The sequence below is a fragment of the Bombina bombina genome, chromosome 6, assembly GCF_027579735.1.
Source record: "Bombina bombina isolate aBomBom1 chromosome 6, aBomBom1.pri, whole genome shotgun sequence".
Lineage (NCBI taxonomy): Eukaryota > Metazoa > Chordata > Amphibia > Anura > Bombinatoridae > Bombina > Bombina bombina.
The window spans coordinates 910,486,769-910,513,848 of NC_069504.1; the positions used below are offsets into that span (position 1 = coordinate 910,486,769).

The 27,080-nt window shown below is 39.7% G+C and overlaps 1 protein-coding gene across 1 annotated transcript in view; it reads left to right on the forward strand.

Annotated features, from left to right (window-relative positions):
• STING1 (stimulator of interferon response cGAMP interactor 1) overlaps window positions 1-24,588 on the forward strand; it is a 166,279-nt gene extending 141,691 nt beyond the window's left edge. Inside the window, exon 7 of the mRNA XM_053718542.1 lies at window positions 22,715-24,588. Within this exon, the coding sequence (XP_053574517.1) occupies window positions 22,715-22,824 (110 nt within the window). The 3' untranslated portion in view covers window positions 22,825-24,588. The remainder of the gene's footprint in view (window positions 1-22,714) is intronic.
• The last annotated feature ends 2,492 nt before the right edge of the window (window positions 24,589-27,080 follow it).

Below are 27,080 nucleotides of genomic sequence, written 5' to 3' on the forward strand. Positions count from 1 at the left end.
TTTTTGAAAGAGCTAGCTGTTGGATGCAGGGACACTGATTCCTCTGAAGGCTTAAGTGCTGAACTACATTCCGGAATCTCAATCACCAGGTTTATACTACCCGGATAACACTAAAATGGAGACACAACTATATGGAACAATTGAGAGAGCTATGGTTACGCATTTTTTTTCGGATCGAGGAGGAGATAACTGAAATGATATGGAACTTTTTTTATGGGATCTCACAAGCACAGTTGAGTGATTTGCAAAGAGCTCCGCAGCATGCAACAACTCAGGCACCTAATGCTATAAAAGCGGATAGTACCGAAATACAGGCAAATTTAACAAAGAGACATATACCCCCTACTGCAGCCCTCCCTGAATCTGAAGAGTGGCTGTATACAGTTGAAGAAGCGGATGCTGGTATGCTGAGTCCCGCAGTGAGGCGGACGATCGCTGGGGGAACAGCATGCAAGGCTCAGGACGAGTGGGTTATTAAATCCACGCAGGCTCAAAATCTGCTTCTGCTCGTAGAGATTGCTGATTTGAGATCTGCATGCTCCTCAATTGGCCCCTGTTTGGTTGCAGAGATCAACAATGCTATAGAGAGTAGGTTTTCTGTGACTCGAGCCGGAGTGGGGTGACGATATTACAGAGATATTGAGATGACTATGGGACATTCAGAGGTTGGGTTTGAAATCCTTCCTGCTCACCGTTAGTTATGATTATTAGCTACAAAATAATAGCGTGTCCCAGCTCAGATTGTATATTGTTGATGTTTGAGATTATTTTGTGTGATGCTCCTTTTTCTCTTTTATGACCTTCAGAACTAAGAGAAGTTATACGGGACACTATATAGCATTTACTCTGTATGAAGGCCTGACAACCTGATCTAAGAGACTTTGCTAATGGGCCACGTGGAGTGCTTCATACAAAATATTTATTATGCTAGTAAATGCGTTGCTGTTGAACCAGGAAGGTTACAGTATATAATGATTTCTTATGGTTACAGCTGAGACATACATCTCTTTTTCCTGATGATAGGCTTAACATGTATAACTTTTACTTACTGTTTGTACTGTTGAGTTACAGCTACTTCACTTATCCTGATGGTTGTTACGCCACTAGTTATGTTTATTATGACCTACATAATCGCAGTTGTGGCATTGTGGTATATAACCAGTATTTATTTTTTGATATCCCACAAAGTTTATAGTATGTATATATGTAATGATTATGGTTATTAACAGGGTTCACACATTATGTCCCTGGAACTAATGGATTAGTAGAAGCAGTTCTGATGGAGACTGTAAGTTTGACGTTCAGGTTCTAATTTAGCTGTAATATATCTTACTAGCTCTGAAATTTTTAATATAGTTCAGTAAGGGATAGTTAGCATTAGATTTTATAATACAAACCTCATCTAGGTCCCGTTTATTAGTGCACTTGGTTAAGGGTCTGTATTAACTGACAGACTTATTATTTTGTGAACTAGAGGGCTGGCGTTGTGAATAGGGTTGTTTAACCTGTACATATCTAACTTTAATAACATGTTTCTATACAATTGGGTGGGGACAGCTAAATAATCGTCAAGATCCTGCAAAGTGTGTATATGATCCCTGAGCCCTTCCTTGTCATAGATTGACCACATCCTTATATTTAATATATTACTTTGGCTATGACACGCAGGGGCTCTGCATCTTCGGCTCTAGGCCTTGGGGTATAGGGCCCATGCCCCTGGGGTGAAACTATAATGTGTAACTTTCGTGTACAGTCCTCACTGCCCTTTTGCCGAGCATTACTGTGTATGCCCATATTTAATTAAGTGTTTACATATATATTTCACAGGCTACTGCCTGCACATTCACCATACATTGCGGTTCCTAACCATTAATGTAACTTTTATGCTGAACTATAGTCATCCAGTTTATACTTCAAATTTACAGAGTCCAAAATACAGCAGTAGGCCAGAGACTTGTTTTTCCTCTACCCTGGATTGTCAAATTTATCGTTCTAGACTTTGAGTTTGCAGTTTTTTTATGTTTCATAGACTGTAAGACTAACGGCTAGATTTAGAGTTTTGTTGGTAACGACCCGCGTAGCTAAGGCTGGTTTTTTCCCCCCGCACCTTTTAAATACCGCTGGTATTTAGAGTTCACAGAAGGACTGCGTTAGGCTCCAAAAAGGGAGCGTAGAGCATAATGTACCGCCACTGCAACTCTTAATACCAGCGGTGCTTACTGACGCGGCCAGCTTCAAAAACGTGCTCGTGCACGATTCCCCCATAGGAAACAATGGGGCCGTTTGAGCTGAAAAAAAACCTAACACCTGCAAAAAAGCAGCGTTCAGCTCCTAACGCAGCCCCATTGTTTCCTATGGGAAAACACTTCCTAAGTCTGCACCTAACACCCTAACATGTACCCCGAGTCTAAACACCCCTAACCTTACACTTATTAACCCCTAATCTGCCGCCCTCGCTATCGCTGACCCCTGCATATTTTTTTAACCCCTAATCTGCCGCTCCGTACACCGCCGCCACCTACGTTATCCCTATGTACCCCTAATCTGCTGCCCCTAACACCGCCGACCCCTATATTATATTTATTAACCCCTAATCTGCCGCCCCCAACGTCGCCTCCACCTACCTACAATTATTAACCCCTAATCTGCCGACCGGACCTCACCGCTACTATAATAATGTTATTAACCCCTAATCCGCCTCACTCCCGCCTCAATAACCCTATAATAAATAGTATTAACCCCTAATCTGCCCTCCCTAACATCACCGACACCTAACTTCAAGTATTAACCCCTAATCTGCTGACCGGACCTCACCGCTACTCTAATAAATTTATTAACCCCTAAAGCTAAGTCTAACCCTAACACTAACACCCCCCTAAGTTAAATATAATTTTTATCTAACGAAATAAATTAACTCTTATTAAATAAATTAATCCTATTTAATGCTAAATACTTACCTGTAAAATAAACCCTAATATAGCTACAATATAAATAATAATTATATTGTAGCTATTTTAGGATTTATATTTATTTTACAGGCAACTTTGTATTTATTTTAACCAGGTACAATCGCTATTAAATAGTTATTTACTATTTAATAGCTACCTAGTTAAAATAATTACAAAATTACCTGTAAAATAAATCCTAACCTAAGTTACAATTAAACCTAACACTACACTATCAATAAACTAATTAAATAAAATACCTACAATTATCTACAATTAAACCTAACACTACACTATCAATAAATAAATTACATACAATACCTACAAATAAATACAATTAAATAAACTAACTAAAGTACAAAAAATAAAAAAAGAACTAAGTTACAAAAAATAAAAAAATATTTACAAACATTATAAAAATATTACAATTTTAAGCTAATTACACCTACTCTAAGCCCCCTAATAAAATAACAAAGCCCCCCAAAATAAAAAAATGCCCTACCCTATTCTAAAATAAAAATAGAAAAGCTCTTTTACCTTACCAGCCCTTAAAAGGGCCTTTTGCGGGGCATGCCCCAAAGAATTCTGCTCTTTTGCCTGGAAAAAAAAACATACAATACCCCCCCACCAACATTACAACCCACCACCCACATACCCCTAATCTAACCCAAACCCCCCTTAAATAAACCTAACACTAAGCCCCTGAAGATCTTCCTACCTTATCTTCACCACGCCGGGTATCACCGATCGGTCCAGAGGAAGCTCCGAAGTCTTCATCCAAGCCCAAGCGGGGGCTGAAGAGATCCATCATCAGGCTGAAGAGGTCCATCATCGGGCTGAAGTCTTGATCCAAGCGGTGGCTGAAGAAGTCCATCATCGGGCTGAAGTCTTGATCCAAGCGGCGGCTGAAGAAGTCCATCATCGGGCTGAAGTCTTGATCCAAGCGGCATCTTCAATCTTCTTTCTTCTGGATCCATCTTCATCCCGCCGACGTGGAACATCCATCCTGCCCGACAACTTCCCGACGAATGACGGTTCATTTAAATGACGTCATCCAAGATGGCGTCCCTCGAATTCCGATTGGCTGATAGGATTCTATCAGCCAATCGGAAGTAAGGTAGGAAAATTCTGATTGGCTGATGGAATCAGCCAATCAGATTCAAGTTCAATCCGATTGGCTGATCCAATCAGCCAATCAGATTGAGCTCGCATTCTATTGGCTGATCGGAACAGCCAATAGAATGCGAGCTCAATCTGATTGGCTGATTCCATCAGCCAATCAGAATTTTCCTACCTTAATTCCGATTGGCTGATAGAATCCTATCAGCCAATCGGAATTCGAGGGACGCCATCTTGGATGACGTCATTTAAAGGAACCGTCATTCGTCGGGAAGTCGTCGGGCAGGATGGATGTTCCGCGTCGGCGGGATGAAGATGGATCTAGAAGAAAGAAGATTGAAGATGCCGCTTGGATCAAGACTTCAGCCCGATGATGGACTTCTTCAGCCGCCGCTTGGATCAAGACTTCAGCCCGATAATGGACTTCTTCAGCCGCCGCTTGGATCAAGACTTCAGCCCGATGATGGACCTCTTCAGCCCGATGATGGATCTCTTCAGCCCCCGCTTGGGCTTGGATGAAGACTTCGGAGCTTCCTCTGGACCGATCGGTGATACCCGGCGTGAAGATAAGGTAGGAAGATCTTCAGGGGCTTAGTGTTAGGTTTATTTAAGGGGGGTTTTGGTTAGATTAGGGGTATGTGGGTGGTGGGTTGTAATGTTGGTGGGGGGGTATTGTATGTTTTTTTTTCCAGGCAAAAGAGCAGAATTCTTTGGGGCATGCCCCGCAAAAGGCCCTTTTAAGGGCTGGTAAGGTAAAAGAGCTTTTCTATTTTTATTTTAGAATAGGGTAGGGCATTTTTTTTATTTTGGAGGGCTTTGTTATTTTATTAGGGGGCTTAGAGTAGGTGTAATTAGCTTAAAATTGTTGTAATATTTTTATAATGTTTGTAAATATTTTTTTATTTTTTGTAACTTAGTTCTTTTATTTTACAGGTAAGTATTTAGCATTAAATAGGATTAATTTATTTAATAAGAGTTAATTTATTTCGTTAGATAAAAATTATATTTAATTTAGGGGGGTGTTAGTGTTAGGTTTAGACTTAGCTTTAGGGGTTAATAAATTTTTTATAGTAGCGGTGAGGTCCGGTCGGCAGATTAGGGGTTAATACTTGAAGTTAGGTGTCGGCGATGTTAGGGATGGCAGATTAGGGGTTAATAAAATTTATTATAGGGTTATTGAGGCGGGAGTGAGGCAGATTAGGGGTTAATAACTTTATTATAGTAGCGGTGAGGTCCGGTCGGCAGATTAGGGGTTAATAATTGTAGGTAGGTGGCGGCGACGTTGGGGGCGGCAGATTTGGGGTTAATAAATATAATATAGGGGTCGGCGGTGTTAGGGGCAGCAGATTAGGGGTACATAGGGATAACGTAGGTGGCGGCGGTGTGCGGTCGGCAGATTAGGGGTTAAAATTATTTTATTATAGTGGCGGCGGTGTGGGGGGGCCTCAGTTTAGGGGTGCATAGGTAGTTTATGGGTGTTAGTGTACTTTAGAGCACAGTAGTTAAGAGCTTTATGAACCGGCGTTAGCCCAGAAAGCTCTTAACTCCTGACTTTTTGCTGTGGCTGGAGTTTTGTCGTTAGAGTTCTAACGCTCACTTCAGCCAAGACTCTAAATACCGTCATTAGAAAGATCCCATTGAAAAGATAGGATACGCAATTGGCGTAGGGGGATCTGCGGTATGGAAAAGTCGCGGCTGCAAAGTGAGCGTTAGACCCTTTCCTGACTGACTCTAAATACCAGCGGTAGCCCAAAACCAGCGTTAGGAGCCCCTAACGCTGGTTTTGACGGCTAACGCCAAACTCTAAATCTAGGCGTAAGACTTACATTTATACTGAGGGACCTATGTATCATTCTATGTCATGTATGTCTAGGTAAAAATGTCCTAATATCAATCTATATTTGGTGTGCTATACAATTTACAAGGTTTTTTACTAATTTTAGAGAGATATTGATTTGGTGTTGAGTGGTTCCCCTAGTTTCATAAGAACATAAGAACCTTTAGACACTAGAAAACTTGTTCACACTGTGACAGATAAACACAAGACTATATATCCCTGTCCATACTTATTTATACATAGTTAGAATTTTGGCTCTGCCTTCCCTTAGGTTCTGTTTATTGAGTAAACAAAGGAACTATATATTTCTGCCGCCATATGTTCAGAGTTATTAAAACTCTAGCTCCGCCACCCCCTTCGGGTCTTGTTTACTGAGTAAAGAAAGGAACATAGATTCCCTATTATTTTTTCCATATCTGTTGCAATATAGCGGCCATAGATATCCCCCATCCTTCACCACTCTCTATGACATAACTGAATTAGATAGTACTATTCCTAAGTTTTCTATATCTCCCATATTTTTTTCTTGTCTACGAGTAACTACCTATTGGTTTGGGAAATAATATGTCATAGTTAAAAAAGAGGTCAGCATTCAAATACACAGGACCTGTTTATATATTTCCAACCTCATAAGTTTATCTTTGAAAATGTCTACCTCCTCTGTATGTTAGATGTGAATTATAGGCTTTGTTTAATACTCATATCATTGTCTAGATGTATGCCTATGTCCATAATTGTCCTGTAAGCTTGTTTATGTTTAAAGTTGTATGACCTCAATAAAAAATAAAATATAAAAAAAATAAAAAAATAATGGGCGTTGAAATTTTTAACCGATTGCAAACTTTTGAGGTTGTTTTATACTGACTTGTATGTTAGCACATCAGGCTATGACTACGGCTGTGTAAGACGAAACGCGTAAGCCTACCTGTGCTACGCCAGTGTGCATGTCCTATATTTTGTTGCAGTACTCCATTGGACCGTATTTTATTTGGAATTTAATAAAGAAGAAGTTTTTTGTTTTTTTTTAATAATTTTTTATTGAGGTTATGCTGGTGAATACAAAAGGTATGGAATAAAGAAGAAGTTTTACTTTACACCACTTAGTCTGGCGGCAATTTAATTTTGTTCACATACATATTTACACATATAAACACATAAATACACATGTACACAAACATACATATATTTAAACATATACTTGGAGACCTGTCTAGTCAAATACCATGACATATACCATATCCCTTTTTAAACTAATATTCAATCTTAAACTTATATTTTATATTAAACTAGTCCTAAAACCCGTTCACATGCAGTACAGTGGTCCCACCCCTTGCGTTCTCTCCCTCCCACTCTCTTTTGCTTTCTCTCTCTCCCGCTCTCTTTTGCGCTCTCTCTCCCCCTCACTTTTAAGCTCTCTCTTTCCCCCCTCTCTTTTGTGCTCTCTCTTTCCCCCCTCTCTTTTGCACTCTCTCTCTCCCCCCCCCTCTTTTGCGCTCCCTCTCTATCTCCCCTCTCTTTCTATCTCCCCTCTCTCTTTCTCTCTCTCCCCATCTCCCCTCTCTCTCTCGATCGCCCCTCTCTCTTTCTCTCTCTCCATCTCCCCTCTCTCTCTCCCCCCTCTCTTTTGCGCTCTCTCTTTCCCCCCTCTCTTTTGCACTCTCTCCCTCCCTATCTCCCCTCTCTTTCTATCTCCCCTCTCTCTCTCCATATCCCCTCTCTCTCCATCTCCCCTCTCTCTCTCTCCCCCTTCTCTCTCCCCCCTTCTCTCTCTCCCCCCCTCTCTCTCTCCCCTCTCTCTCTCCCCTCTCTCTCCCCCCTCTCTCTCTCACCTCTCTCTCCCCCCTCTCTCTCTCCCCTCTCTCTCACCCCTCTCTCTCACCCCTCTCTCTCCCCCCTCTCTCTCTCCCCTCTCTCTCCCCCCTCTCTCTCTCCCCTCTCTCTCCCCCCTCTCTCTCTCCCCTCTCTCTCCATCTCCCCCCTCTCTCTCTCTCCATCTCCCCCCTCTCTCTCCCCCTCTCTCTCTCTCTCCCCTTCTCTCTCCCCCCTTCTCTCTCTCTCCCCCTATCTCCCATCTATCTCTCCCCCTCTCTCTCTCCCCTTTCTCTCGCTCCCCTCTCTCTTTATCTCCCCATCTCCCCTCTCTCTCCCCTCTCTCTCTCTTCCCTCTCTCTCCCCTCTCTCTTCCCTCCCCTCTCTCTTTCTCCCCTCTCTATCTCTCCCCTCTCTCTCTCCCCCTCTCTCAACCTCTTTCTATCTCCCCTCTCTCTCTTCTCTCTCTGTCTCTCTCTCTCATGTCTCTCTCCCTCTCTCCCCCCCCCTCTCTCTCCCTCTCTCCCCCCTCTCTCTCTCCCCTCTTTCTATCTCCCCTCTCTCTCTCTCCTCTCTCTCTCTCTTCCCCTCTCTCTCCCTCTCTCCATCTCTCTCCTCTCTCTCTCTCTCTCTCTCCCCTCTTTCTATCTCACCCCCTCTCTCTCTCTCTCTCTCTCTCTCTCTCTCTCCCCCATCTCCCCCTCTCTCTTTCTCTCTCCCCTCTCTCTCTCCCCCTCTTTCTCTTCCCTCTCTCCATCCACATCTCCCATCTTTCTCTCTCCCCTCTCTCTCTCTCTCTCTCTCCCCCTCTCTCTCTCCTCTCTCTCTATCTCCCCCCTCTGTCTCTCTCTCTCCCCTCTCTCTTCCTTCTCTCTCTCTCTCCCCCCTCTCTTTTTCTCTCTCCCCTCTCTCTCTCTCTCTCTCTCTCTCTCCACATCTCCTCCACATCTCCCCTCTCTCTCTCCCCTCTCCCTCCACTCTCTCTCTCTCTCTCTCTCTCTCCACATATCCCCTCTCTCTCTCCCCTCTCTCTCTCTCCTCTCTCTCTTTCCCCTCTCTCCCCTCTTTCTCTCCCCTATCTCTCTCCACATCTCCCCTCTTTCTCTCTCCCCCCTCTCTCTCTCCCTCCCCCCTCTCTGTCTCTCCCCCTCCCCCCTCTCTCTCTCTCCCCCTCTCTGTCTCTCCCCCTCTCTCTTTCTCCCCTCTTGATCTCTCTCTCCCCTCTCTCCCCTCTTTTGAGCTGTTTGAGCTCTCTCCACGGTCTTTCACGGCCCCGCCCACTTCACGCTAGGCTCTGCCCCTTCAGAGCCTTCACACTAGTCTCCGCCCCCTTCACCAGCCTTCACGCTAGGCCACGCCCCCTTCATGGTCAACCATGCCCCCGTGCGCGCTCGGCCACGCCAACTTCTGCTCGCGGCAGTCGGCAGATCAGGTAGGGATTTAAGGCCAGGTGTGTTTGTCCTCGTGCTCTCTCTACTGCGCATGACAGCTTTGGACAAACACACTTGGCCTTTTATAGTATAGGATATGGCTATATATGAGTGTAATATGTTTTACATGTGTTTTGTAAAACTTTTATTCTAGCCCCAAAACTTTATTTCAGGTCTCAAGTCACACTAATTCTTCTAGTACTTTAAGCAAAGCCCATAACTTTCAACTTGCAATATGAGTGTCATTTTGGACCTCAGGGACCACTAAACTCACAATTTTGAATTATTTTTTGGAATTAAATAACTGAATGACACAACTGAGAGAATACTTCCAAATGACAGATGAAGGGTAAGTGCCAACTTTTGAGCTGGAAACAGAGAGGCAGAAAGTGGGAAAAAAGAATTATGTTTAAAAGGACCACAAGACTTCCAAGTTACCTCCCCAGTTAGGAATTATTTAAAACTACTTATAATCATGGACAGAGATCGGAGTCATAAATTAAGTTTATATCAAAAAGCTCTCAATATGGATGTGAGCTAACCACAACTGATGCTACTGGCAGTTACTATAATACTGGTGGGATATGGCTGATCTGCTGGATGGCAATTACTGGAATTCAGGTGGAATGGCTTTGTGCAGAGGAAAATTATTAGAATGAAAAACAATATTTAAGAAAAAAAAAAAGAAGAAGATGGAGGGGAGGAAGACAAACAATGATATAAGGAACGCTAGGGTATTGGTGAGGAGTCCTAGAAGCTCCTGTGTTTTAGATGGCCTTAGGCTACCCCATGTAGTATACTTACTCGCTCATTAGCTGGAGCGATCGACTGCTTGCAGCTCACATTAATATGACTACTCCGGGACTTTGCTTAACTGAACTCTGAATATTTGGATGCTCATTTAACCTAGTTCCTAACCCTAATTGTATTACTCGGCTATTCTATGAATAGAGGTCTATGATACACTATACAAACGTATTCAGAGGCTTTGTTTAAGCCTTTTCTCTAGGCACATATGATTTTGTTTCTGCGACCTCCCAATGTACAAGCTATCCACGGCACTATAAGGGTAGATTACGATCAGTTACATTTCCATTTGCTTCAATCATGTATGTTGACTACTTTATTATGAACTATAAGAGAATTATTTATTTTTTTAAAGATTTTCTTTTTTATATACTTTAATTCCACTATTTCAAGTCAAGACTATACCAACCTCTGCTGGCTTTAGAATGGAAGCATCTTCCTCTGAGCAGCGCAATGGGTGGGAGGAGTTAAAAATACAATCTAGCTGCGCAAGTTGTGCAGTACTACGCAATGTGCATAGGGGGATTGTAATTTAACTCCTCCTCTGTTGGTTTTCACTGATGTCCTGCCAGGCACTGTAGCGAGTTGCATCGCGACAGGGGTGAAACCATCAGAGGAGAATAATTCCTGCTTGATAGTGTCACCGACCACTAACATCTTCTCGTGGACCACCAGTGGATGTATGAAGCGCTAAACATTCTCTGGGAATTCTGTTTTAGCATGGACTTAAGTTTGCATGTTAATTTTAACAGGGTTCAGAGATATTGATATTGCACCCTGCACTATCAATAGCACTCGACTTGTAATAAGGGTCTAGATTGGAACTTGAGCAACTGAGGCTGGTGGTATGTAAGTCAATGGTTTTGGTACCTCCAGCTGTCACATTTTCTAAACTAACCTAGGAACAAATCTAAGATTCCATTTGAAGACCTATGTTATTCCAATCAAACACCAAATTAAGTCTATTATCCTTAAAGGAACATGAAACACAAAATATTTTTTTTCATGATTCAGATAGAGAATACAATTTTAAACAACATTCCAATATACTTCTATTATTTAATTTCTTCATTATTTAGATATCCTTTGTTGAAGAAATAGCAATGAATATGGGTGAGCCAATCACACAAGGCATCTATGTCCACCAATCAGCAGCGACTGAGTCTATTTATATATGCTTTTCATCAAAGGATATCAAAAGAATGAAGCAAATTAGATAATAGTAGTAAATTGGAAAGTTTTTTAAAATTGCATGCTCTATCTGAATCATGAAAGAAAAAAATGTAGGTTTCATGTCCCTTTAAACTATAAGCTTCTACTGGAACATCACTCCCATAATCCACCCTCCTATGTAAAAACATAGGAAAGGGAGCTTCATTTTCAATTGACAGATTAACAGAAATTAATATTTGGCTATAGATCTGCTCTTCTTAAAATAGTGATCAATAGGCCTCTAGCTATCAAGCTCCATAAGGAGCTTGATGGCCCCTGTTTCTGGTGAGTCTTCAGACTCGCCAGAAACAGCAGTTATGAAGCAGCGGTCACAAAGACCGCTGCTCCATAACCTGTCCGCCTGTTCTGAGCAATGCTGAATATGGTGAGCGTATTGCTCGCCGTATTCAGCGAGGCCTGGCGGACCTGATCCGCAGTGTCGGATCAGGTCCGCCAGACCTTAATAACTAGAGGCCATAGAGTTAAACTTATTCCTAGATATTGAAAATACAGTTTTATGAGGAAATGGAGGAGTCAGGTTTCCACTACACTTTCCTTAGAACAATAGCATTATATACTGTACAATAAAATGGATGATTACCATTCCATTATATTTATATGTGATGAATATGTTTAAGGTTTAAAGGATTGCGCACAGGCAATGTTGGTATATGTTATGGATGATTGCTATATAATAAACTGTTAGTCATGTTTGCTACTTACATGTCATGTAACCAAATGTTTTATAGGGCTTATTGTATCAGCCAGGTTTTTCTTTGACATTTTTTGTTTTCATTTAGTCACTGCTTTTTCTGTACCCATGAGTAAACCATACTTGTTTGTAAAGAGAGCATAATGTATTTTTATTTTATTTTTGTCATCTTTTGTAAAATTCAGCCATGTTAAGATGCTCTGGTTAAAGGGACAGTCTAGTCAAAATTAAACTTTCATGATTCAGATAGGGCATGTCATTTTAAACAACTTTCCAATTTACTTTATCATCAAATTTGCTTTGTTATCTAGGTGTTCTTAGTTGAAAGCTAAACCTAGGAAGGCTTATATGCTAATTTCTAAGCCCTGAAGGCCGCCTCTTATCTGAATGCATTTGACAGTTAGTTCATGTGTGCCATATAGATAACATTGTGCTCAAGCCCGTGGAGTTACTTATGAGAGGGTACTGATTGACTAAAATACAAGTCTGTCATAAGAAATGAGAAAAGGGGGCAGTCTGCAGAGGCTTAGATACAAGATAATCAAAGAGGTAAAAAATATATTAATATAACCATGTTAGTTATGCAAATCTGGGGAATAGGTAAGAAATGGATTAGAGTAAGAGTAGAGAAGAGTAATGACACCTCTAAGCACAATCTTGATTAAAAAGGATATTCAAGCCTCTGCTCTCTACCCTGCAAAACTTAGGGTGTATTACAAGGAAGAAGTGTTAATATTTGAAAACAGTTTGGAGGCAAAACAATTTATTGATAATCTGACGTGTGAGTAACAGCGCTATGATATTAACATTTCATCTCTCCTTCGGGGGGTCTTCCACCAGGTGCACACTTTCTACCTAGTTGGTATGAATGGACAAGTGAATAAGGAGGTTAGACAGGGTAATGTAAGATTAGGGTTTATGGGTAAGTTAAGGCAAAAATGCAAAGTTTATAAGAAAGTTAAGAATGCCTTGAAATTGCAGTTGAATACTGATTTTACTTCTTGTTATGTTTATGTACCACATCTGTTTAATAAGTTTATTGGCCTAATTGTAAGTCTGTTTTTTTTTCTTATTTCTCTCTCTCTCCCCGCCCGTCCCACTTTCTCACTGGTTGATAAATATAACAGTATTAGTTATTGCTTTAAACCAGTCTAGGAAATTTGGTTATAGTTGGAAATGACAAAAAAAATATTAAATTTGATTTCTTGGAATGTAGGCGGAATTACGTCACCCATTTAAAGAAAGAAAATTATTTCTTATTTACAACAGATGTTGCAAGAGTTAAATAAACAAATTTAAGTGGGTGGGTGAGGTCATTGCCACGCCCTGTGAGAGCAGAAAGAAAGGAGTAGCATTTTTGATGAATAAGAGTTTAGAATATGAGATTTTATACTCAGAAATAGATAAAGATGCAAGATATTTGATTTAAAAGAATTCAATTGACAGAGATATATATACGTTCTGTAACATATACGGACCAAATTCTTTAGATAAGGAATTCTGGAAAAAGATGCATATTAGGTACTCACATTCATAGATACAAAGCTCATAATAGCCGGTGATTTTAATATGTCTACAAATCCCAAAATGGACAGGCTAAACACAAGACCTTCCAGGCAATATGATAGGGAAGCCAGGGTGTTATCAGAATTTTGTAAGGGTTTAAAAAAAAGTGAAAGATATCTGGCGCATTCAACACCCAGATCAAAGATCCTTTACGTGTGAATCCAAAACGTATAAAACGTTTTAAAGGATAGATTTTTTTTTAACCAATGAGAAATTGATGAAATTAGATGTATCTGCAGATATTAATGACTTTTATATATCAGATCATGCTAGTATTTTGTTAAAAATTTATTATAACACACAAGAGCTATATGAGAGAAATCATTTTTTTTTCCGAGATTCCTTCTTCACAATATTCAGTTTGCACATTGGTTAAGGGGGAAATGGGGGGAGTTTGTGTTTCATGATGAAGCATATAGAACCAAGCCAGAGATATTTTGGGAATCAGCCAAAGCTTTCCTGAGGGGGGAGATCAAAGCATGGTTAGTAAAATGGAAGAGGATCTCTGGACATAGAGAACAACAACTTTCTAATACTTTAAGGAACAGTAACAGACGTTATATTGATAATCCAGGGAAAAAAACCTGGAACAATTACCAGAGGGCCAAGGCAGATAGAGATTTATTCATAAACAATAAATTAATACAAAAAGATCTTAAAAAGTCAGCGGCATATTTAAACTTTATTGGGCGCACTCTGAAGTGGCTGTCCCTCTAACTCTCCAACCGAAAGAGAGCAAATCAAATAGCAGTGGTTAAAGATAAGACTATAAGATATACAGAAAATAAAGACATTAAAGATATCTTCTTTCAATATTTCCAGAAATTAAATTCAAAGGGAGAGTTAGACCTTAATCAGAAACGACAATTTTGGGAAGGTATAAAAGTTCCAAAGGTAAATAATAAGGAATTATCAGACTTAAACGCACCTATAACTTTAGAAGAAATAGATAAAGCCATTGATACATTGAAAGTAAACAAAGCCCCAGGTCCAGATCAAGTGCCCGCTGAATTTTATAAAATTCTTAAAGAAATCTGACCGTCTCTTGTAGCTTTGTATAATAAATATTATATACAGAGTGAGATGACTTCTCCATATTTTTCAGCCTCTATTATTAGTTTGCTATTGAAAAATGAAAAAGATCCAGAACTAGTATCCTCATATCGGCTGATATCCTTGTTAAATAGTGATTATAAACTTTGAATGTTCATCTTGGCTAACTTGGTTTTATCATACATAAAGATCAGACAGGATTTATGTCTGGGAGAAATCCCTCTAGAAATACACGTAAGGTAGTAATGCTGATTGAACATTTCTGGTTGAAGAATTTAAGTAGTAAAAATAGGGAGGAGGCCACGCTCATTTCTATAGATGCTGAAAAAGTGTTTGATTCAATCACCTGGAATCACTTATTTGAGTCATTGGGTAAATTTGGTTTCACAGGACACTTTCAGAACTTTATTAAATTAATATATAATAATCCGACATCATAGATCTTAATAAATGGAGAATTATCCTCAAATATTTATTTAGCTCAAGGAACTAGACAAGGTTGCCCAATGTCGCCTCTTCTTTAACATTTCTTTAGAACCTTTGGCAATTAGCCTGCGGAAAGAGTTAGATGGGCTTTCTATGGGGAAAAGGAGACTGGTACTATCTTTATATGCCGATGATTTGTTACTCTTCCTACGGAAATCCAAGATAAACCTACCAATTTTGCTAGATATCATTAAAAAGTATAGTTCATTTTCTGGTTATAAAATAAATGTTGATACAGTGGGGCAAAAAAGTATTTAGTCAGCCGCCAATTGTGCAAGTTCTCCCACTTAAGAAGATGAGAGAGGCCTGTAATTTTCATCATAGGTATACCTCAACTATGAGAGACAAAATGTGGAAACAAATACAGACAATCACATTATGGTGGAAAATAAGTATTTGGTCAATATCAAAAATTCATCTCAATACTTTGTTATATATCCTTTTTTGGCAATGACAGAGGTCAAACGTTTTCTGTAAGTCTTCACAAGGTTGTCACACACTGTTGCTGGTATGTTGGCCCATTCCTGCATGCAGATCTCCTCTAGAGCAGTGATGTTTTGGGGCTGTCGCTGGGCAACACGGACTTTCAACACCCTCCAAAGGTTTTCTATGGGGTTGAGATCTGGAGACTGGCTAGGCCACTCCAGGACCTTGAAATGCTTCTTACAAAGCCACTCCTTTGTTGCCCGGGTGGTGTGTTTGGGATCATTGTCATGCTGAAAGGTCCAGCCACGTTTCATCTTCAATGCCCTTGCTGATGGAAGGAGGTTTGCACTCAAAATCTCACGATACATGGCCCCATTCATTCTTTCATGTACACGGATCAGTCGTCCTGTTCCCTTTGCAGAGAAACAGCCCCAAAGCATGATGTTGCCACCCCCATGCTTCACAGTAGGTATGGTGTTCTTTGGTTGCAACTCTGCATTCTCTCTCCTCCAAACACGAGTTGTGTTTCTACCAAACAGTTCTACTTTGGTTTCATCTGACCATATGACATTCTCCCAATCCGCTTCTGGATCATCCAAATGCTCTCTAGCATACTTCAGACGGGCCCGGACATTTACTGGCTTAAGCAGGGGGACACGTCTGGCACTGCAGGATCTGAGTCCCTGGCGGCGTAGTGTGTTACTGATGGTAGCCTTTGTTACGTTGGTCCCAGCTCTCTGCAGGTCATTCACTAGCTCCCCTGTGTGGTTCTGGGATGCTTGCTCACTGTTCTTGCGATCATTTTGACCCCATGGGGTGAGATCTTGCATGGAGCCCCAGATCGAGGGAGATTATCAGTGGTCTTGTATGTCTTCCATTTTCTAATTATTGCTCCCACAGTTGATTTATTCACACCAAGCTGCTTGCCTATTGCAGATTCAGTCTTCCCAGGCTGGTGCAGGTCTACAATTTTGTTTCTGGTGTCCTTTGACAGCTCTTTGGTCTTCCCCATAGTGGAGTTTGGAGTGTGACTGTTTGAAGTTGTGGACAGGTGTCTTTTATACTGATAACAAGTACAAACAGGTGCCATTAATACAGGTAATGAGTGGAGGACAGAGGAGCCTCTTAAAGAAGAAGATACAGGTCTGTGAGAGCCAGAAATCTTGCTTGTTTGTAGGTGACCAAATACTTATTTTCCACCATAATATGCAAATAGATTCTTTCCAAATCAGACAATGTGATTGTCTGGATTTGTTTCCACATTTTGTCTCTCATAGTTGAGGTATACCTATGATGAAAATTACAGGCCCCTCTCATCTTCTTAAGTGGGAGAACTTGCACAATTGGTGGCTGACTAAATACTTTTTTGCCCCACTGTAAATCAGAAATTCTATGGTTATGTAAAAATAAGGAGAGTGTGAGGGATACACCATTTAGAGAAGTGCATTCTCAGATTAAATATATGGGTATTCTCTTGTTCAGAAATCCTTCAGAATGGTATAAGATTAATTTTTAACCGCTTTGGCGCTCCTTATCTCAAAAATTAAAGAACTGGGAGCATTTTACGCTGTCTTTATCAGCTAAAATACAATTAATTAAAATGATCCTTCTACCTAAAGTCTTATTTTTATGTCAGAATCTACCTTTATTTATCTGTGAGAAGGACCATAATAGATTTCATACTCATTGCAAGCAATTTCTCTGGGGGAGGAAAAAGGTTAGGACTGCACGTAGTAGGCTAATGTGTAATAAAGAAATGGGCGGATTAGGATTCCCCAATTTGAAATATTATAATTAGTCAGTTTTGATAAAGATAGCCAATGATTGGTAAACAGAATCTAACATAGTAACATACACAAAGTTAGAGATGCAGCTAGTTCAGCCTTTATCGTTGTCAGGGCTTCTTCATACGAAGGGGAAGGAAATACCTATGGGAATCAAGAAAAGGAAAGCAATATACAATATCATACTGGCATGGCAGAAAACTGCAAAAGTGTTACAGATCAATCCTGCATTATCTAAATATATAATGATTAGTGGCAATGTGGGTTTCGCCCCGAGTACGGTCACAAGCACTTTTAACTCGTGGAAACAGAAGGGTTTGATCTACCTATATCAGTTAAAAGATTCCATTTTGGGGTCGATGAAAGCTTTCTCTGAACTCCGTAGAGACTTTGATTTACCAAAATCAATTTTTTTTGCTTATCTATAAATAAGGAACTTTTATTCAAAACTGGTTGCAGAGAACAATGATGAGTGGTCATTAAAACAGTTAGAGGATGGACAGAGCAGGGATGACAGATTTGGCAATCTGGTATAATATCCTGTTGAACAAACAGGGTATAGTAAATTTAAATAGAAATACAAATAGATGTAAGGATACCTGGGGATATCATTTCCCGGAACTCTCAACAGAGGACTTAATGCAGAGTTATAAAATTCTTTTAGAAACTACAAAATCTCAGGCTTGGAGAGAATCACATATGCGCCTATTAAACAATTCTTACATTACCCTGGCAGACTTAGCTAGATGGTCCACAAATAGTAATGTTAACGGTTCAAGGTATAATGCATTGTTTGTGGTTTTGCCCCAAGATTAGAGATTTCTGGAAGAAAGTTAACTTTTGGTTAATCAGATTCCTATTTAGACGTGGTCTTAGAAGCTCTGGATATTATATTTTTAAGTTTCAAGAGGGATGATAACAAGGATTTAATAAACACAGGAATCCTACTTGGAAATACATGATATTTAGATCATGGAAAGCGAAGGTAACACCTAGTTTTAAGGAATTTTCAAATAGAATCCTTACTCAAATAAGTATTGAAATTTATGATTTGTCATTGCTCCAGGAGAAATGGGTAGAACATTTTTTTTCATAAATAGGGTAGAGTGATCTTGTCACGACCGGATGTTACACAGAAGCAATTGGTGAGAAGTTTACGAAAATCCGAATTTCTCGTCTTGGCCATCATGAGGGGTATATACCCCAGTTTTTGGCTAGATTAGAGTAGGAAGGTTGGATCGGCGGGGCAAGGGGGTCTCCCCCCCCTTTTCCTTTTTTTTTTGTATTAATAATTTTTTTATAATTAAATGTTGTCATTAATTACAGCTGAATTTTGCGATGAGTGTAATTATTTATATTATATATAGCTAAATGCTGTTATGATGGTAAACAGATAATTACCTCTTCTTCTAGAAGAATTGTTGGTTTGATTATAAACAGATGATTATTTGCAAAAAAAAAAAAAAAGAAATGGATTATCTATCTTTTTAAAAAATAAGATTTTTGGTGTTGACTGTCCCTTTAAATTTTTTAACCATGCACTGAGCCTTAAACCATACACAAGATAATTCACCCTGCATTATCGATTGCGCTCCACTTGTAATCCAGGCACTTGTAATCCAGTAAATAGAAGTAAATTACAATCTTAAAGGGATATTAAACCCACATTTTTTCTTTCATGAATCAGATAGAGCATGACATTCTAAGCAACTTTGTAATTTACTTCTATTATCATTTTTTTTCCGTTCTCTTGCTATCTTTATTTGAAAAATAAGGAATCTAAGCTAAGGAGCCAGCCAATTTTTGGTTCAGTATCTTGGACAGCACTTGTTTAATGGTGGCTGACATTTAGCCTAATGGTCGCTGACATTTAGCCTCCAATCAGCAAGAACAACCCAAGTTGTGAACCAAAAATAGGCCGGATTCTAAACTTACATTCTTGCTTCAAAAATAAAGATAGCAAGAGAATGAAGAAATATTGATAATAGGAGTAAATTAGAAAGTTGCTTAAAATTGCATGCTCTTTCTGAATCGTGAAAGAAAAAATGTGGGTTCAGTTACAGTATCTCTTTAAATGGACATGATAGTCAAACAACTGAATCTTCATGAATTGAGATAAATCATACCTAGATAATCTCCGGAGCAGAAATGCAGAGCTAGCTTATGATTGGTGGCTATACACATCTGCAAAATGTTCACTTATGTTTAGCTAGGGGCCAGTAGTTCATTGCTGCTCTGCAGCTGACTTCTGCTATGTGTCTAAATCCCCTCACCTGGACAGCAAACCTTTCAAAGCATTGCACATACACACACATATATACACAAACACACACACACAGGCTAGCAAACACCCCTAACAACACTACAGCACTTAGTAAATTGGAAGGTTGTTTAAAATTGCATGCCCTTTCTGATTCATGAAAGTTTAATTTTGACTAGACTGTCCCTTTAACTGCAAAGGGCTCCAATGCATATCATATATATTCAGTTTTGTGTAATTATTTGGTTTTGTCGCCTGCACTCCCCAAAATGTAATTTAATTTTTTTTTTGTAAAGTGTGCTAAACCATATCAATTTGTATTTAAATGAAGACTAAGGGGTCCATTTATCATTGTGCGGACGGACATGATCCGCTATAGCGAACCATGTCCACTGCACATCGATAAATGCCGACAGCATACGCTGTCAGCATTTATCATTGCACCAGCAGTTCTTGTGATTGCTATCATTGCACCAGCAGTTCTTTAGACCGCTGCTTCATAATTTGAGTTTCTGGCGAGCCTTCAGGCTCGCCAGAAACACAGGGGCATCAAGCTCCGTTCGGAGCTTGATAAATAGACCCCAATCCATCTTCTTGGGTTAAAGTACCTCGCCCAGTACTCAGGTGCTCTGGAATTAGAATTGTGTATAAAGCCAGAGAGGCCCATTCTAATATGCAGAGTTAAAGCAGGAATGATTCAGCCTATAAAGGCAGTGCATTACAGTGTTAGGACCAGTCAACAGATCACAATTTCAACATATACAGTGGGGCAAAAAAGTATTAAGTCAAGAGTGTAAGTTCTCCCACTTAAGAAGATGAGAGAGGCCTGTAATTTTCATCATAGGTATATCTCAACTATGAGAGACAAAATGTGGAAACAAATCCAGACAATCACATTGTCTGATTTGGAAAGAATTTATTTGCAAATTATGGTGGAAAATAAGTATTTGGTCAAAATCAAAAGTTCATCTCAATACTTTATTATATATCCTTTGTTGGCAATGACAGAGGTCAAACATTTTCTGTAAGTCTTTACATGGTTGTCACACACTGTTGCTGGTATGTTGGCCCATTCCTGCATGCAGATCTCCTCTAGAGCAGTGATGTTTTGGGGCTGTCGCTGGGCAACACAGACTTTTAACTCCCTCCAAAGGTTTTCTATGGGGTTGAGATCTGGAGACTGGCTAGGCCACTCCAGGACCTTGAAATGCTTCTTACGAAGCCACTCCTTCGTTGCCCGGGCGGTGTGTTTGGGATCATTGTCATGCTGAAAGACCCAGCCACATTTCATCTTCAATGCCCTTGCTGATGGAAGGAGGTTTGCACTCAATATCTCACGATACATGGCCCCATTCATTCGTTCATGTACACGGATCAGTTGTCCTGTTCCCTTTGCAGAGAAACAGCCCCAAAGCATGATGTTGCCACCCCCATGCTTCACAGTAGGCATGGTGTTCTTTGGTTGCAACTCAGCATTCTTTCTTCTCCAAACATGACGAGTTGTGCTTCTACCAAACAGTTCTACTTTGGTTTCATCTGACCATATGGCATTCTCCCAACCCGCTTCTGGATCATCCAAATGCTCTCTAGCATACTTCAGACGGGCCCGGACATGTACTGGCTTAAGCAGGGGGACACGTCTGGCACTGCAGGATCTGAGTCCCTGGCGGCGTAGTGTTACTGATGGTAGCCTTTGTTATGTTGGTCCCAGCTCTCTGCAGGTCATTCACTAGGTCCCCCCGTGTGGTTCTGGGTTGTTTGCTCACCGTTCTTGTGATCATTTTGACCCTACGGGGAGAGATCTTGCGTGGAGCCCCAGATCGAGGGAGATTATCAGTGGTCTTGTATGTCTTCCATTTTCTAATTATTGCTCCCACAGTTGACTTCTTCACACCAAGCTGCTTGCCTATTGCAGATTCAGTCTTCCCAGCCTGGTGCAGGTCTACAATTTTGTTTCTGGTGTCCTTCGACAGCTCTTTGGTCTTCACCATAGTGGAGTTTGGAGTGTGACTATTTGAGGTTGTGGACAGGTGTCTTTTATACTCATAACAAGTTCAAACAGGTGCCATTAATACAGGTAATGAGTGGAGGACAGAGGAGCCTCTTACAGAAGAAGATACAGGTCTGTGAGAGCCAGAAATCTTGCTTGTTTGTAGGTGACCAAATACTTATTTTCCACCATAATATGCAAATAAATTCTTTCCAAATCAGACAATGTGATTGTCTGGATTTGTTTCCACATTTTGTCTCTCATAGTTGAGGTATACCTATGATGAAAATTACAGGCCTCTCTCATCTTCTTAAGTGGGAGAACTTGCACAATTGGTGGCAGACTAAATACTTTTTTGCCCCACTGTAAGTATAGGTGATTTTTGCAATATTTAAAAATGTTTTGTTAATGTGAAACTGGATGTGCGCCAATATTCAGTTTTTTTGTAATTATTTGGTTTTGTTGGCTGCACTCCCCAAAATGTAATTTAAAAATAATTCTGTAAGGTGTGCCAAACCATATTAATTTGAATTTATTTATAAATGTATCTAATTATGTAAATATATCTATACCTGTATATATTCATATAGATATATAGGTACAGTGGGTATTGAAAAGAATCACCCCCTTGAAAATTATTATATTTTGTTGCTTTGCAGCCTGAAATAAAGACAGACACAGTTTTTGTTTATCCAGTTGTAATTACTCAGTGCAACTTATAACATCCAAGTGAAAGATATAACACCAACATGTCAGGATAAAATAGAGGAGTCAATTTATCAAACTTTATATGGAGCTTGATGCCCCTTGTTTAGGAACTTAAATATGTATTACTCCCTTTGGGTTAGCGCTGTAGGTCTATTGCAGTGTCGAGATAGTGCACAATCGATAGGTGTTCGTTTGTTTTTATTCTTTGCACACTCCATTGAAGTCTATAGGGAGAAGATAATGTGTTTGCGATATTTGAAGTCCTACAGTTAGCACGCATCATGTTTTGCTCTTGCAATAACTTTTTACTTTTAACTTGTAGTACGTGCGCTATCCAATGCGCATTACAAATTTACTTTCAGCGTTATTAGCATTCAAGCATGAGTGCTAAATACTGCTATTTTGAGAGTATTTGGTCTTTTTATTCTGGGTTTTGTGGGTGGGGGGAATGAAGACCACTGTATGTATTTTTAGGACTATAATATAATACATTTATCTACTATTTTTACTTTTCTCCATCATGAAGTAATACATAATGATATCTCATCTGTGAATTGTTTTGCTTTTTAGATTCGCAAATGGATGAAGGGCAGGAGCAGCATATATTATCCAAAGAAATACTAAATCATTTAAACCAACAAAATTCTGAGGAATATTACCTGGGTCATAGAAAAGAATAATAATTTTGTGCAAATCATTACTGTCATGTAAAGCTACAAAACTGTGAACATCACCAAAGGACAGAGAAAGCATTACAATCTATGCATTTGAGTATATTTTATACATTTTTGCTTAAAGATATTAGCATTTTTGTTATTTTGGCTTGTGCTGATTAGATGTTTTCATCATATTGTTGGTTTCAATCTTGCTGAAATGGCACAGGTGGCAGTAAGAATGGAAGATTTTAGTCTCACACAATTGCTAATGACATGGACTTTTTCAGTAGCAGGCTATCCATTATACAATTAAATAGGTACTGGATAATAACTATGGTGTTGGTTGAAAGTTTATTAGACTCATTCATTTGTATTAAATGTGCATATCTACGTACAATACATTTATAGATAAAGACCCAAAGAGTTATAAAAGGTTTTTTTTGCTATAATTAACACTTGTGGAATTGTTGTTAACATCTAAATACCACTGGCAGGTAGATGCTACCTTCTGTAGCTACCTCCTCAGGTAGATGCCAGCTTGTGTGGCTACTCTATCATTTCATTTACATCTGTTTTGCAACCTTCATATGTTTAGTGTAATTCACTTCCCATCTTTGTCCGTGACTGCATACACTTTGCCCTTTTGTAATTTCCAACTGCTATGTCTTAACTAAATATGCTCATGCACTCACACACACCAGTTGTAATTAGGGCCAATATATATTTCCCTAATATAACTCTATAACCTTAGCCATTGTTTTGTATCAACTTTGCCTTTAACCAGACTACTTTTTGTACTAATCTTTATGCACCTAGCTTGTTGGACCCTCTTAGATCCTTTTTTTTTTTTTCTGTCTTTGCATCATCTGCCAAATCTTCTTACCTCTACCTCCCCTCTACCACAAACATGCTTTTGTCCATATCCAAACTCGTCCTCTCTATCCCCCTTCCCTTCATCCTGGAACCACACCCAAAAAATATTTCAAATAAAAAATAAATAAATAAAAAATACTGATAAACCTAAATGAATTTTAAATGAATTTAAAAATAATAAAAAATAAAAATACTATGCACTGTGTGTCACGTGCTAGAATACTGATTTAGTCAAAGCTTATTCTCTTATACACAGCTGTTAAAGGGACAGTCAAGTCCAAAAAAAAACTTTCATGATTTAAATATAGAATGTAATTTTAAACAACTTTCCAATTTACTTTTATCACCAATTTTGCTTTGTTCTCTTGGTATTCTTAGTTGAAAGCTAAAACTAGGATGTTCATATGCTAATTTCTTAGACCTTGAAGACTGCCTCTAATCTGAATGCATTTTGACCACTAGAGGGCATTAGTTTATGAGTTTCATATAGATAACATTGAGGTTATGCACGTGAAGTTACCCAGGAGTGAGCACTGATTGGCTAAAATGGATGTCTGTCAAAAGAACTGAAATTAGGGGGCAGTTTGCAGAGGCTTAGATACAAGGTAATCGTAGAGGTAAAAAGTGTATTTCTATCACAGTGTTGGTTATGCAAAACTGGGGAATGAGTAATAAAGGGATTATATTTCTTTTTAAACAACAAAAATTCTGGTGTTGACTGTCCCTTTAATATGAAATTTTAGAAACATTAAATGGACATTTTGAGATAAATATGCAATATTAATTTTGTATGAACCAGATTTACTGTGGCTATTTGTGAACTTTCAGAAAAATAACAGAAAGTCTTAATTAACCAAATGTGATCTCTCAGTAAAATTACTTATGATAACATTAAAGGAATATGAAACCCAAAAATGTTATTATGTGATTCAGATAGAGCATACAATTGGTTTGAGAGGAATGTCTGGCAGAATGTCTGAAGGAGATAGGGTATTGTCTGATTTGTTGTATGGCTTTGGGACTTGTTGGCTAGGTTGGAGAAGTGTGTGGGTTTCTCGCGTAAGGGGTGCTCAGCCAGTGAGTGTGCCCATTGATGCAGCTGGGTCAGGGAAAACTGCAGATTTATTATTGGGGGCAGGAAGCGAGTTAGTAGGTCCGCTAAGGGGAAGTGCCTCCCTAGTAGTGGGTTCAAATAAACCAACTAGTGGGCCAGAACTTAGAGTGGCTGACATGGAAATGTCTTGCTTGTGTCTTTGCTCCATAAGTCCCTTAGGTTTGCATTTATCTATGGAGACTAGACAAAAAATATGTAAGAGGGAATATAATGATATTTTTTCATTGCTGCATCTGGAGCATCCTTTTGAAGTGCCAAAGGATTCAAAAAAGGAATCCATTAAGAAGGAAGAAGAGGAGCGTAAAAAACATTACCACAAGCTCCCAAAGACTTTTACTTATTGGTTTTTGGCTTTTGTTATTTTTGCTAGCGTTTTGGCAGTACATTTTCTGGACCAAGGGGCTCCTCTTTTTTGCTATTTGGATGAGATTGTGGTGGCCCAGAGAACTTATAGGGGTATGGCTTGGTGGTCATACGAAAATCAGTTCCATCAACGTATGGCTGTTAAACCTGACATGAGATGCAATGATAGGGTTATGGGGCTTTGGCTGAAGGTGATGACACCCTCTTTATCGAGTTCACTGGCATATTTCAGAAAAGGGTTTTGTTTTGCCTTTAATGAATGCCAGTGTATGCGGGGTTCTTCCTGCAAATTCCAAAATGAGTGTTCGTATGCGGAGGATCTCATTCATAAGGTGGAAGTGCTTTAGGAAAAGAAAACTGGCAGGCAAGCCAGATGGGCTTGTAAAAGACAGTATTGCCAGTGATCGTAAAAAGGATGGAGCCGTGGTACACTAAGAAATTAGGTTGTTTCGAAAAGACGGCCTTGTTATTATTATGTGGCTTTACATTGGGTTTTTTAAAACAGTTGGAGGATGGTTGTGAGAGATTTTTGAAGAACTTAAAAAGACAGTCTAGTCAAAATTAAACTTTCCGGATTCAGATAGGGCATGCAATTTTAAATAAATTTCCAATTTACTTTTATCATCAAATTTGCTTTGTTAGCTTGGTATTCTTTGTTGAAAGCTAAATCTAGGGGCCCCATTACATATGCGGCGGCAACCGCAAAAGCCGGCGATGCCGGTTTTTGCGCAGTTTTGGTATCCTATATACAGCGCTGCATATAAATGCGGCACGTATATTTCACCCGTCACCTGCAATTTTTACTCCCATAGGCCGCGTCGTAAATCGGTATCCAATATCCAACGCAAGGACTTACGTGGCAAAAATGGAGAAATCTTACTCCATTTTTACCTCGCCATAAAAGGCAGCCGTAGCAAGCCTTGCGCTGAGTATGGGAGCACTGTAACTCCCAAAAATGCCTGCAAAAATAAACTAACACCTAACGCATGCGCAATGTCTATTTACCTGTCAACCGCAATCCCCCACCGCAATAACTAATAAAGTGTATTAACCCCTATATCCGCCATCAAACCCACACCACAAGTAATAACTAAATTATTAACCCCTAAATCCGCCAACCCCAACATCGCAAACTACCTATTAAAACTATTAACCCCTAATCCGCCATTAACCCACAATGCAATAAATCCATTAAAACTATTAACCCCTAATCCGCCATTAACCCACAACGCAATACACCCATTAAAACTATTAACCCCGAAACCAACAAAGCCCACAACACAATAAACCTATTAAAGTATTAACCCCTAAACCGCCAAAGCCCACAATGCAATAAACCTATTAAAGTATTAACCCCTAAACCGCCAAAGCCCACAACGCAATAAACCTAACCCCTAACCTAACCCCCCCTAACCTAGCACCCCCTAAATAAACCCAAATTACCTAATTTACGGCTAGATTTAGAGTTTTGCGGCCAAAGGGGTGCGTTAGCTACGCATTTTTTTTTTCCCCTGCACCTTTTAAATACCGCTGGTATTTAGAGTTCTCTGAAGGGCTGCGTTAGGCTCCAAAAAGGGTGCGTACAGGCATATTTACCGCCACTTCAACTCTCAATACCAGCGGTGCTTACGGACGCGGCCAGCTTAAAAAACGTGCTCGTGCACGATTCCCCCATAGGAAACAATGGGGCAGTTTGAGCTGGAAAAAAACCTAACACCTGAAAAAAAAGCAGCGTTCAGCTCCTAACGCAGCCCCATTGTTTCCTATGGGGAAACAGTTCCTAAGTCTGCACCTAACACCATAACATGTACCCCGAGTCTAAACACCCCTAACCTTACACTTATTAACCCCTAATCTGCCGTCCCCGCTATCGCTGACCCCTGCATTTTATTATTAACCCCTAATCTGCCGCTCCGTACACCGCCGCAAC